This window comes from Phoca vitulina, unplaced genomic scaffold (genome assembly GCF_004348235.1).
Source record: "Phoca vitulina isolate PV1807 unplaced genomic scaffold, GSC_HSeal_1.0 scaffold10, whole genome shotgun sequence".
In the NCBI taxonomy this organism is placed as follows: Eukaryota; Metazoa; Chordata; class Mammalia; order Carnivora; family Phocidae; genus Phoca; species Phoca vitulina.
Genome location: NW_022589713.1, coordinates 47,029,505 through 47,042,661, shown reverse-complemented (window position 1 = coordinate 47,042,661; position 13,157 = coordinate 47,029,505). Strand labels below are relative to the sequence as shown.

The window sequence follows — 13,157 nt, the reverse complement described above, 5'->3', positions numbered from 1 at the left end:
CCACATACCAAAATATAAACAAAACCAATCAGGATGTGAGGAGAACCCTAAAATGGAATGCAAACACTGAAAAATATACCTAAGTGAACTACAAATGAGCAAAATAACCATAGTAAATGGGGGGAAGGAAAATAACTTAGTATCTTGACTAGACGCTATAAAACTGAAGACAAAAAGAACTAAACACAAACATAAAATGAACATAAACAAACATACATCTATTTAGTAGATGTGTTTCTCAAAGGGACATGGGTTAGCAAGTCTGAAACTCATAAAACTGAACAAGTAAATATATTATAGATGAGAGATGTTACAAATTTTAAAAGGCTAAATGACCATGGTGTTGGACCGGAATCAGAGGTATCAGCATAAACTCATGGTTTTTAATACAGAGACGCAGTAATACAGATGTGTGTATCCATGGGTTAGTACATGACCACAAGTTTCTTCCCTCCATCTGCTGAGAAGGCCTAGAAATAATGACACTCCAGTAACAATGATCACACCAAGTAGTAGACATTGTTTTCTACACCATTCTTTAACAAAAGGTTAACAAAAGGAACTGGGGATCCTTGGAGGAATGGGAGACACAGAAAATTCAAGGTGAGCCTGAAGCAACTTGTGTCTGAAAGTAAGGAAGTGCTCAGAAAAGGATGGGGCTTGTCAAAGGAACAGGGGGGCCAATCAGAAGAAAGGAGTGCCTAATGGCCAAAGCTGAAACAATTTGAGCAACTATGGATTTTATCCCATAGAGTAAATATCCATGAGTCCATACATACATACATACATACATACATACATACAGAGAAGGGACAGCTCTTCATTGCAACAGAATTCCAAGTAATAAATGTAGAAGGAAAGAAGAAAATAAAAAATCAACATTAATCGAAGATCACAGTGATAGCTGATGCTGACAAGATCCACCAATGAATATAAAATTAGTGTGCAAAAATTTGAAGAGAAGCAGGGTATTTGCATAGCCTCAAAGTATCTCCTCCAAGATATTTAACAACTACAAAGGGAAAGATGGTAACTTTACAATGGAGAAATCCCACGGATCCCACCTTAACCAACTAATCGAGGTTAACATCACAAGATATATTGGCATGATGAACTCCTTAATATAATGCAGAGAAGACCACAAACTCATTTCTGTTGTATTCTTAGCAAAAATGCATAACTTTATTCCAATCATGAGAAAAACATCAAACAAACTCAAACTGATAGACCATCTACAAAACAACTGACCAATCCTCTTCCAAAGGGTCAAGGGCGTGGAAAACTGAGGAACTGTCAAAGACTGGAGGAGACTAAGGAGCCCTGACAAGTAAATGCAGTGTGGGTCTCCAAACGGACAAAGGACATTAGTGAAAACAAGGGTGAAATTCACATGAGGTCTGTGTATTAGTTGACAGCATTCTGTCAATGTTAACTTCTTGATTTTGATAACTAAACCCTGACATATAACATGCTAAGATTAAGGGAAGCTGGGTGAGGATATACAGAAACTCTTGGAACTATTTTTGCATCTTTTCTGTATGTCTAAAATTAGTTCAAATTGAAGATTTAAAAAAAAAGGTGAGCTCTCCCGAAAGAGAGGAAGAGGATGTGGGTAGTGAGAGAGAGGTGGAATTAAAAGGAGGAGAAGCAGCCTATAAGAGTCGTGAAGGCTCGTTCGGTAGAGGCCAGGGGGGCAGCCCATGTTACACCTGCATGAAGAAAGGGCCGTCTCTTGACTTCTTATGTTTCAGAAAGTCAGGAAGGTTTCAGAGTTTGTAAGAAATAGTATTCAGTTGTGCTGTCCCATATGGCAGCCACGAGGCACAGAGGTGGCTACTGAGCACTTAAGGTGTGGCTAGTCAACAAAGAGCTGGGCTAGCAGAGCAAAATACATGCTGGATTTCAAAGACTTAGCACACAACTGAAACACAGAATGTAAAATGTCTCCATACTTTTTATACTAATTACACAGGGCAATGATGGTATGTTGGATAGATGGGTTAAATAAAATATATTACTACAATTAATTTCACCTATTTTGCTTTACTTTTTCACAGGCCTACCAGAAATTTTTAGAATTTTGTATGTGGCTCTCAGTACGCTTGTACTGGAAAGCACTCGTTTAGGTCCCAGGAAATGGAATGCTTGCCAAGTTACCGATGCATACAGTAGGAATCCAAGGCTCCGCGTGCATATAAACTACCCAAACACTGCTCAACCCGCCTGGATTTCAGGAGACTTGGAGTTGTGTTTCTTTGCAAACCGAAGAGTCTTGCCTGGAAATCCTTTTTCTTGGGCATTTTCTGGCTGGGGAAGTGTAAGGAGAGCACAGTGATTGGAGGCAAAGATTTGAACCGTAAATTACCAGGCTAACAAGAGCTTTAGCACAGAGGTGTGCTGGAACCAGCTCACACCAGTCCACGAGGGCCAACTGTCGAATATCCAGAAATGCTACAAGATGGTTGGTAAACACAGCCATTATTAACTAACTTATTTAAACTTACAATAAATAAATCACATTAAAAACAAAACTCATCACTTCCTAATTATTTTACTATGCTCTGCTATTGTCTATGATGAGGTTTCTTTACATCTATCTTAACATGGATCTGTGTGGGGGCACCTGGGTGGCTCAGTCGTTAAGCGTCTGCCTTCGGCTCAGGTCACGACCCCAGGGTCCTGGGATCGAGCCCCGCATCGGGCTCCCTGCTCAGCAAGAAGACTGCCTCCCCCTCTGCCACTCCCCCTGCTTGTGTTCCCTCTCTCACTGTGTCTCTCTCCGTCAAATAAATAAATAAAATCTTAAAAAAAAATTGATCTGTGTGGTAAAAATACAATATGATGGTATGCTACTGCACATGTCCCAGCCCCATGTTCAATGATATCACATTAATAGCTTGAAATCAACCATGGTGGGAGTATTTATACCAAGGAAATTGGCAAACACCACAATTCGGGACTTTTCTTTTTGAAGACCCAGTTGTCAAACATTTGCCAAAATACCATGGTCTCTCAGAGGGTACTGAAATTCAAGGGACACCAAAAAGACAGACAGTACCAAGTGTTGGCAAAGATTTAGAAAAATTAGAACCTTTGAGCATTGCTGGTGGGAGCATAAAATGGTGCAGCCACTTTGGAAAACGGTCTGGCAGTTCTTCAAGAGATTAAATATAGAGTTACTAAGTGATCCAGCAATACCACTCCTAGGTATCTACCTGAGAAAAATGAAAGTATATTCCAAAAGCAAAGACATATATGTAAAAGTTCACAGCAGCATTATTCATAATAGCTGAACAAATGTCCATCCGCTGATGAATGGACAAATAAGATGTGCTTCATCTATACAATGGGATATTATTTGGTTTGAAAGCATGCTCAGTGAAAGAAGCCAGTCACAAGACTGTATGACTCCATTGATATGAAATACCCAGAATAGGCAAGTCCACGGACACAGAAGGTAGATTAGTGGTTGCTTAGGGCTGGAGAGGGAGGGGGAAATGGGGAGTGACTGCTAATGGAGACAAAGTTTCTTTTGAAAATGATGAAAATGTTTTAAAATTTGATTGTGGTAATGGTTGCATAACTGTGAATGTACTAAAAACACGGATTTGGATGCTTTAAACAGGTGAATTATATGGTATACGAATTATATTTCAATAAAGCTCAAAATAGTATCTATAGCTCACCCTTTCTCCGTTTGCCCAGATGTGGGTTCCTGGGACCCAGTCCAGTGGGGAATGACATTAGAGAAATACCCCTCACTGTGCTCCTCCAGGACATGCTGAAGACACAAAACTCTAAGTTCCCAGGAGGACCTAGCAGGCCAGGGGTCCCCAACCGGACACCTCCGGGCTCTGTCTAGTCCACAGGCGTGTTTAATTTTGAGCAGACATTTTATAATCATGAGTTGTCTTATTTTTTAAAAATCCATCTTTCCAACGTCTCCTGCCATCAGAAGATGGCCTAGTTCCCATGATCGGCAGGAGGCTGTGGCCACACCGAGCCGAACTCCCCAGCCCTCCCTGTCACCTCCCTTCCACGGAGGCTGGGAGTCCATTACCATTCATCATCACAGCTATAACATTATTATAGAACAAAATGTGCTGTCTGCATGGGTTTCCAGAAAGGCGAGAGGCATCAGAGAGCCTTCCTGTTTCACAGGCTAACAAGGTACGTCTGCATCGAAAGCAGCAGCTTGTCCTTGCATGCACCAGCCTCACTCTTCCCCGTGGCCTGTCTGGCCCTGGCAAGCATGGAGGATGAAATCCCTGTGTTAGATTCTACAGCAGCCGAGAAGCAGGACCACGTGTGTGGTCTGGTTCACAGTGTATCTCTGGTAACTAGCGCAGATTTGACACGAATTAAAGCACTTAGTACCGCGTGATGAGGGAGAGAACAAGTGCAGCCAGAAGCCCCTGTCCTTGAGACATTCAATCCCACGGAAGCCAGTGAAGCGGAAAGAGCATGTGGAACCCCGCCATTCTTCCTTCTTTCGCCACCTCCCCGCCCGTCCTTCCTGCGTACAGCCTGCTCTCCCCATCATGCTTAACTCAAGGTGAGGTTTAGTCCTGAGCCTGTCCCAGGATGGATGGGAAATACGTGTGGTCGGTTGTGTGGGCTTTCTAATGCCTGAGGTCATGCAGCCCATAGCACACCCTCCAGCCTGGTGCTGCTACTTACGCTTGATAAGGTAGGGGGCCGCGGCGACGATGTGGAGGACAGTGCAGCCATCCTCGTCCTTCTGGTTGATGCGGCCTTTCCACTCGGGCTTGTGGTCCATTAACCACCTGAAAAGATGGTTTTCCTCTGAAGGGAATTAAAATGAGTGACTGATGTTATTTTCTACAGACAGAAAATCAGTAAAGCACATCAATGTGTAGCGCCGTGAGGGAACCAAATGGGGAATCCCACACACATTTGGCACTCAACACAAATAGGTCCAGGAGACACAGAGTTTGTAAATTAAAAGGATGAGTTCTAGAACGTTATTCATAATAAACTCAGCCAGGTTCCCTAGAAGCAGAGCCTGAGACAAGGATTCCTGTACATGTGAGTTGTTGACAGGGAGCTCAGGAAAGAGACTGAGGGAAGAGGACAAGGCAGGGGAAGGAGGCAAGCAGAGATGTGGTCTCAGCTGAGTCAGCCTCAGCCCAATCCCACAGGGAGCTCTGGAGCATGAACCGAACCAGTGTTGACCCACCATGAGGCAGGGGCTAACATTTTGTACGCATGTCAGTTAGTCAAGAGCTACAAAACACCTCTAAGGAGGGGGTGAGGTTGAGGGAGAACCTCTGTAGAAAGAGGTGCATATTGGCAAAAAGCAGTGCTCTGGGGAAGGAGGCAGCTGTGAACCAGCAGGGGGGGATGGGGGTCCTGGTGGTAAAGAGGCTCCAGGCAGGGCACCAACAGCACCCATGTCAGGAATCAGGTCAATATCTGAAAAGACTACCCTACTCATTACTATCGATAGGACATATATTTAAAAATTATTTTCCCAGGCTCCTTCCTTGTAGCTCCTGAGCTCAAGGAAAGCCACATGCGTGCTCGCTTCGGCAGCACATATACTAAAAAAAGGAAAGCCACATGCTTCTGCCAACTCTGCGAACACCATTTGTCACCATGTCAGAGTTTTCCTCTGAGAAACAAATCAGAGATAAAGTTAAACACCTGATCCTACTGATTCCTGCCTGTACCCACAGGAGCTAACGTAAAGAGCAGACACAGTGGGGAATTGTGACTCTCACAACCAGAGACACACTTCTCTGGGTTCCAGATTCCTACTTGAAAACTGGGAGGACTGGATCAGATGGCTTTTAATCAGACTTTACTTTTAAACCTTTGATCCGCCAATTCCTGTGTGAGAATAAAACGTCTTATGGACTCCCCAGTAAGAAATGGGTAATGGCAAGGCAAATGTGGCTAAAGCAAAGCAGCGGCCCAGGTCTTGAAGCCCCTGGCCAACCCCCTCACTCCTTCATTCCTGGGAAAGCAACCCAGCCTAGAAGAGGAAGACTGTCTAGAAAATTCTCTTGGCCCCTTCTGGCTCTAAAACAGTATGGGTACATGTCCAACACTGATGCCATACATGCTTGGAAAAGAAAAACAAGCTTTTTTATCTAACATGTGTATGTGATAATGAAAAAATTTAAATATTTTAAAATTTAAATCCTATCACCAGGTGGTAAAGACTTAAAAAAAGAAAAAAAGAATTTTATGAACATCAGCGTTCTTTAGAAGAAACACAAGCACTCTGTCTCAGTAAGAACCAGTGTTTCCCTTGGTATCAGCCCCCAGCACCACCATCACCATGGCAGTCAGCCCTCTGGCTAGAGAGAAAATGAACTTGAACAAGGGGGAAAGACCACCTGTGCCTTGGCCAGCTGGAAGAAACTCCACAGCCTCAGGGAGCTCTGCCCAGCAAAGGCTGTCTGTCCCAAGTCCCTGCTTGGGTCTCAGGGCTCCTCTACCGCTAGCATCTGTCTAGGAACACGGAGTCCTTTCAACTTGCGCCCCGTAGCTACCAGGTCCCAGGCGAAATAAAAACAATGCTGTTTCCCTGCTGCCTGCATGCATTTGAATAATCAAACTATTTGCATATTCAAATCATTTGAATATTCCACCTTCAGGTGGCTAAATTCTGGTTTCTCTTGAGCTCAGTGGAGCACGCGGGAGCTCAGAGCTGGGAGGGCAGGTTGGACAGTGTGTAACTGGAAGAACACTCACTTGCTCGGATACAGAGTCGCATGAGGGCATGAAGAGGGTATGGTCCTATAGTCTCAATACTTGCACCAAGGCAGATGAGCCACTGAACTAATTTGGGCACCTGTTCCATCTTCTCATAAAGTCCAATGAAGACGTATTTCTGGGTAAAAAACACACAGGAAGAATCATGGAAGTCACTCCGTCAATATGAAACTTCAAACTCCTTCATTCATAACGTTGGGGATCAGTAAAACCTGGATAGCTGTGGCCCAAGCCTGAGATGATTATAAATAATAAATTTGCAGTGAGACAGCTGAAGTCCCCTTATACAAGCTGAGATCCCAAATACAAGCCTGAGTGGCCGGACTTGAAACCGTACGTTTTAAGAAGCCACCTTACCTCAAAGAGACTCTTCAGTGTTAACCCTGGGACATGGATATTTCTTGGTAGCCGGTCTTTTCTCGCCGACAGAAGTAGGAATGACTGATGAGAAAGGAGAAAAAGAAAAAGCTAAAATAATCATGTTCTCCACATAGGTTATTGGAGCAAAAGTTATCTTCAGGGTTAAAACAAGCAAAAAAAAAAACCAAAAAACAGAAAACAAAATACCCCCCAGCCCTGTCTCTCTTTTTAAGCTACCTGCCAAGCTTTACAGCCTGAGCTATAATCGAAGTCCCTTTGTCCAGCCAATGTCCTGTTCCTGCTGAGAGCTAAGCTCTCTCCACATGTCCTCAAAGCCTGCTGAGGATAGCAGCACCAGTGGGTAAAAAAGTGATTCCCTGCAAAGTTCTTGAGGCTTACTTGGCAAGCAGAAGAATCCAATCCTTTACAAGTAGCTCCTTCCAATTCATTCTTTAGCACTTTAGTGTTTCATAAGCCCCAAGTGTTTGGGGTCCGCTAGACCCTGGCGAGGCAGCTAGTGAGCACCAACTGCAGTTCAGAATTCCCAATGCCACGTCCTGTAGCCCTATTAATGACTTCAGATTGGGCCATGGTGAGAGTACTGACACTACAGAAATTGACAAACATTTTTTTTCAGAGAGCCAGGTGTTAAACCACTGACGCCATCTAAAGTCACTGAAGAAACTGAATCCCGGAAAGGTTAAGCAATTTTTCCTAGGTCACACAGACAGCATGTCCTAAGAGGTCCCTACTGAGATCATCCTGGTGTGCCAACGGGTCTAAGGGCTCCAGGCTCTGGCATGGCCACAACTGGAGACCAGGCTCAGCCTCAACCTCCGTCATGTATGCACCTGCTAGTGGACGTGGGACCCCAGGGACTGAGCCAATGGCCACATCTTGCTTCCGGATTTTCAGCCTGATGCCCACTCTTTCCTGCTCTCCCTGAACAGACCCCAATCTCAAATGACATGCTCAGGATTCTGCCAATCCTGATTGCTGACCTGGCTTTTTTTTTTAACAAGATGTCTCTATTTCCAGTATGTGAAAAAAATGACTGGAGCCCCACAGCTGGAATATTGGACCAAGTGGACCTGCCACTGGGCTGCATTCTCGGGCCTTCCCTTGCCTGCCTACTTTCTCAAGAACTTTTAATATGGGAGTGAGCTTCAGGGAACTTGTTGCTGGACTTTAGGGGATTTCCCATGAACCACCTGAAACTATACCCATAACTGTGTGTGTATGCAAAGAGAACCCCATCGATTTCATTAGATTTCCAATGGAATCCATGAGCTTTTTAAAAATTGAAGAATTCTGTATTCTACAGTAATTTGCCCTGCCTGGCTCTAGAGAGCTTTTGGGTTGCCCTTGCTTTTGGTGACTTTTCCGGGCTGCCCAGCTTCAGAAAGCCCAGCAGGCCCTTTCTGATCTAACTGCCACCCTTGACCAGCCCTTTCCACGCTGACTGAGAGCCCACCATCAATGACAACTACTATTCACTGGGCATTTAGCGCACGCCAGGTATCATAAAGCTCCGTTAGCTCAGTGCCTGGCACACTGTAAGCCCTTGATAAACATTAGCTAATATTATTAGTAGGTGTTCTTGGTCCTTTATTTCTCATCCTCACCAAAACCTAAGGAGTAAGTTTATATCCTGCAACTTACAAATGAGGAAATGAGGCTCAGAGGGGAAGTAATTAGCCCAAAATAGAAAGTGGAAGATTATGATTTGAGGAGGCATCTGTGTGACACTGAAGCCCAGGCTCACAGTCCGCTCTGTTCCTCCATTCTCTGGATTCCCAGCCCTGGGTTTGGCTCCTGCAGCCTCACTGTTATCTGTGGGCAGCAGTCCCTTAAAGCTACACAGAAGCAGGGCGCCTGGGTGGCTCAGTCGGTTAAGCGCCTGCCTTTAGCTCAGGTCATGATCCCAGGCTCCCTGCTCAGCGGGGAGTCTGCTTCTCCTTCTGCTCCTCCCCCCCCACCCAACCCCCATGCTCATGCTCTCGCTCTCTCTCTCTTGCTCTCTCATGCTCTCTCGCACACACACACTCTCTCTCAAATAAATAAATAAAATCTTAAAAAAAATTTTTTTAATTGAGAAAAAAAAAAGCACAGAATTGCTCAGAGCAACACAGGCAGGTCTTTTGAGCCCACACTAGCAAATGCAGTAAAAAAAAAGATGATGAAGATGAACACGCAATTGTTTATTTTCCTCATTCCACATTATCATTAGCACCTGAACTTGACACTTCTGTGATGACAATGAAGACACAGAGCAATAAGGGCGATAATACATTATATATAATGTGATATATAATACATTATATAATATATATAATACAGTATATATAATGTGATAACGTGAGGGTGATAAACATTAGCTAATATTATTATTAGATGTTCTGAATATGTATCCTATCTTTTAAAAAAAAAACAGAAACTGGCTAATTAATATCTCTCAGTGACTTTCCATCTTTAATGATGGTGCAGTTAAAAAGTTATTTTGGCATCAAAATAAACAGATAATAAATTACAATCCCTTCCCCAGTGCGGCAGAAAAACTCTATTTAACCAAGAATGTACTTTCCCCACAAGAGAGCCATCTTCTTTTACTTACATGCCATAATCCTTTTTTTGCCAACTTTTCTATTACAGATTGCCACACTTCTGTTGAGAATCCAGTAGTAAAAATATGATCAAAACAGGGCAAGAAACTTTGCAAAACAATGGGGTCACCTGAAAGAAAGTTCCATAGTTTAGAAATTTTAACCTGGGCAGAGTCTAGAACATCTGGGAAAAGGTCCACAGATAGACAAATGGAAAATTAAAGATATCAGAAAGAGAGGCATTTTCAAAGTAAAAGTAAAGTCAAAGGCATTTTCAAAGTAAAAGTACTCTATAATGGAACGAAGTGGAATCACTTTAGGTTCATCTATAAACTCAATGCCCCAAGAGTTAGGCAGTGGGATTTAGCTCTTCCATATGCCAAGCCCAGCAATACGTGCTAATATTTAATCCCTCAAACAGACCAACAAGGCACTGGCCTATTATCTCCACTTATAGAGGAGGAAATAGAAACTCAAAAGAAGTTAAAAAAATTTTTAAGAAATAGCACCTCGTGTCCTTTAAGAAAGATGTTGACAAATATTATTGTCACCCAACCGATGAGAAATGATGACAAATGAGGTCAGGCTTCACGGCACATCATGCAGTTAGTTAACGACAAAAACAAAGATGGGGACCCAGATCTACCAACTCTCTTAGTCAATACACATTCTTCTAACCTAGTGGCCCATTGCATCTCATGATCCTCCAAACCACATTTCTCAAACTCATGGATGAGAGCATCCAAGGAGCAAGGGCAGGTGCCGGAATAACACGGCACCTCCTCCAGGATTGTCAACTTCCAAAAATAAGTAAATATCAAAATAAATAGTATTGCACAAAAGGATACAAAATTTCCACAAATACATTCTTCAAATTTTAGAAATTGGGCCGTGGACATACATTCACCCTACAAATAGAAATACTTTGGTATAAAAGTATGGGATGCATTGCCCTACAAAGTTCTAAGAAGTGCTCCCTCTCAGGATGGCGGCAGAAGGGAAACCATCCAGATTTCTTAAGGGAGCAGTCCCCCAGAAATAAACAGTGACTTCACAAAAGATGCAGAGAAGACATGAGGGATGGTAGGGAACGCGCCAAGCCATCAGACTCAGAGGAAAGGGAAACAGGCTCGGTCACTGCCAGCAAAAGGCTGACTGGAAAGCTGGGACCCGTCAGCATTTATCTGGGGATCTTCCACTTCTCTGTCCAAGGGACTCGGCTGTGCCCACCTCCAACCCCTTCCCACTGCCTGCCTGATATGGCTCTCACGCCCCCCACTCCCCCATCTGCCAAACTTGCCCAAATTTGTAGAATGTCGGCCACAGACCACAAGAGTTGCTTTCCCACAATCGCAGTGGGAACAGGTGGATCTGTAACAGCTGAATCAATTTCCCCACCTCTGAAAGCCAAAGACCTTTTTCCCGCAATTCTAACATGTGCCATTTTTCACATTCTAACATCTCTACAATAGGGACATGTGTGACAACTGATTTTGACTCTCAGTGGCAAAACATTTTTCAATGGCACATCTTAAGTCAGTACAATCTTAAATGCGATCAAACGCAATATTTGAAAACAATGGCCTGGTCACTGGCAGAACTTTAGCCCGTGCCAAGATAAGCACAAGAGAGCTCCTTTGTCACTGGCAAGGATATGTTACATTGTGTTTTATGGTTTTCGGTTTTTGCCTAATCCAGGCCACTGACAAAGCCAGCTCACGGGCCAGGTCATTAGAGTAATAACTCAAGGCAGTGACGCAGAAAGTCCTCCATGCGTCACTCCTACATGGAGTGCCCGGGTCCTCCGCTGCAGTGAGCATAGCCAGCGACGCCCTGAGCACCGCGTCAGCTTCCACAGCACCCTCTGTTAGCTGGACAGTGAGGTAGTCCCGGCCAGGGTTCCCAACAAGAAAATACAGAGTCAGGACAGCTAAGATACAGCTAAGATAAAACAGCACTAACATCCTGTTTCACAGCTTAGACAGGAGCGCACTAGCATTCTGCTTTGCAGCCTTTGCAGAACTGAGTTCTGCAAAACGTCCTAAAATAAGACAATTACCCACAAAGCACTTGTCACTATCACAGGCAAGGGGCAGTTAAGACATAAGCCCACAGATGTCAGCAAAAAAGACCATCAGCATGTTGACATTAACCTAATAGGTAGACAGATAATGTGACCAAAGCCCTGATTGGCACAACTTAGCACAACCTGGCTGCTTAAGATAGTTCCACAGAAGAGCTCATTAAAAACCACTAAACTTAGAAACTCCGGGGGCAACCCACTCGAGCCCCCCTCCCCCTCTGGGAGCTTTGTACTATCGCTCAGTAAACTTTGCTCTGCTGCCCACCACTCTTCGTCTGGCCTACCTCTTCTTTCTTCCAAGCGGCATGACCAAGAACCACAGGCACTTAAGGCAGAGAAATCCTGAGACACCTCCATCAGCCCTGCCAGGGTATTTTGATAGTAAACAGGACTATTTCTCGGCATATTGGAGAAACACATGCAAACATCACAAGAAAGAGCACAAATCACATAAAATCAGTAGCATAGAGAGGGAAAGATCTCTAAGTAGCAAGAGAGAAAACTGAAGTCTGATTGGCAGAGCTTTAAGTGGTTTCTGCGAAAGGATTTTGCTGTTTTTACAAGGACATGAGCCACCAAAGCTTCCAAAATGCTTTCTAATGTGAAAATCAGTTCCAGTCAAACGACATAAATCAGCCACAAAGAAACACCCTGGAATAATCTCCCCAGGAGCCATTCGAATAAAATAACAAGGACTTAAAAAAAAAAAAAAGGAAAGAAAGAATGAACAAAGGCTTCCCCCCTCCCCCTTCCAACTTACTGCCCATAGTGGTGAAGACTCCCACAAGGAAATCAGCAACCTGGATCTGGTCTGGAGTGCCTTGCAGAAGTCGCAGACCCTCGAAAAACATGCGAGCCGCTTCATAAGGTTGGAGCAACCGCAGTAAGGAATAGCCAGCTTGGTAGTATCCCTGGGACAGAAGAAAAGCAAAACCGTAACTCGCCCATCTCTTCCAACCAGCTGCTAAAAGGAAAGGCAAGATTGATGACCTGGGGAAATGGACTGTAGAGGTTTCACTTCTATGTAAACACAGATTTCTAACAAGCACTGGAGACAGCATTCCCACATTACGTTGTGTGCCACATTTTTCCTCATTCTTTAACCGCCAAGAAAATAATCACTTTCAAATCCATGACTGGTACAGCATCTAACACATGACATGGAGTGAGGAAGCAGGACTGGTTCCAATTATATGTGTGGCTTATTTATTCATGCCTCCAATCACAGCCTGGGTAAGAAGAGAATGAAAATATCCTATGATGACAGTGTTCCAGAAAAGAATGAGATTGTCATGTAAACACAGAAGTTGTTCCCTGCTCCTTTCAATCAAAGTAAACACAATTTCCACTGGGTATGTAGCCGGGGG

At 43.9% G+C, this 13,157-nt stretch overlaps 1 protein-coding gene across 3 annotated transcripts in view; it reads right to left on the bottom strand.

Annotated features, from left to right (window-relative positions):
- The window catches only part of TRANK1 (tetratricopeptide repeat and ankyrin repeat containing 1), a 100,317-nt gene that overhangs the window by 60,994 nt on the left and 26,166 nt on the right, over positions 1-13,157 (bottom strand). For all 3 annotated transcript variants that reach the window (XM_032409026.1, XM_032409025.1, XM_032409027.1), the window contains exons 4-8: positions 12,551-12,701; positions 9,719-9,837; positions 7,102-7,185; positions 6,724-6,862; positions 4,681-4,806 (exon numbers count right to left, since the gene is read on the bottom strand). In XM_032409026.1, the coding sequence (XP_032264917.1) occupies positions 4,681-4,806; positions 6,724-6,862; positions 7,102-7,185; positions 9,719-9,837; positions 12,551-12,701 (619 nt within the window). The remainder of the gene's footprint in view (positions 1-4,680; positions 4,807-6,723; positions 6,863-7,101; positions 7,186-9,718; positions 9,838-12,550; positions 12,702-13,157) is intronic.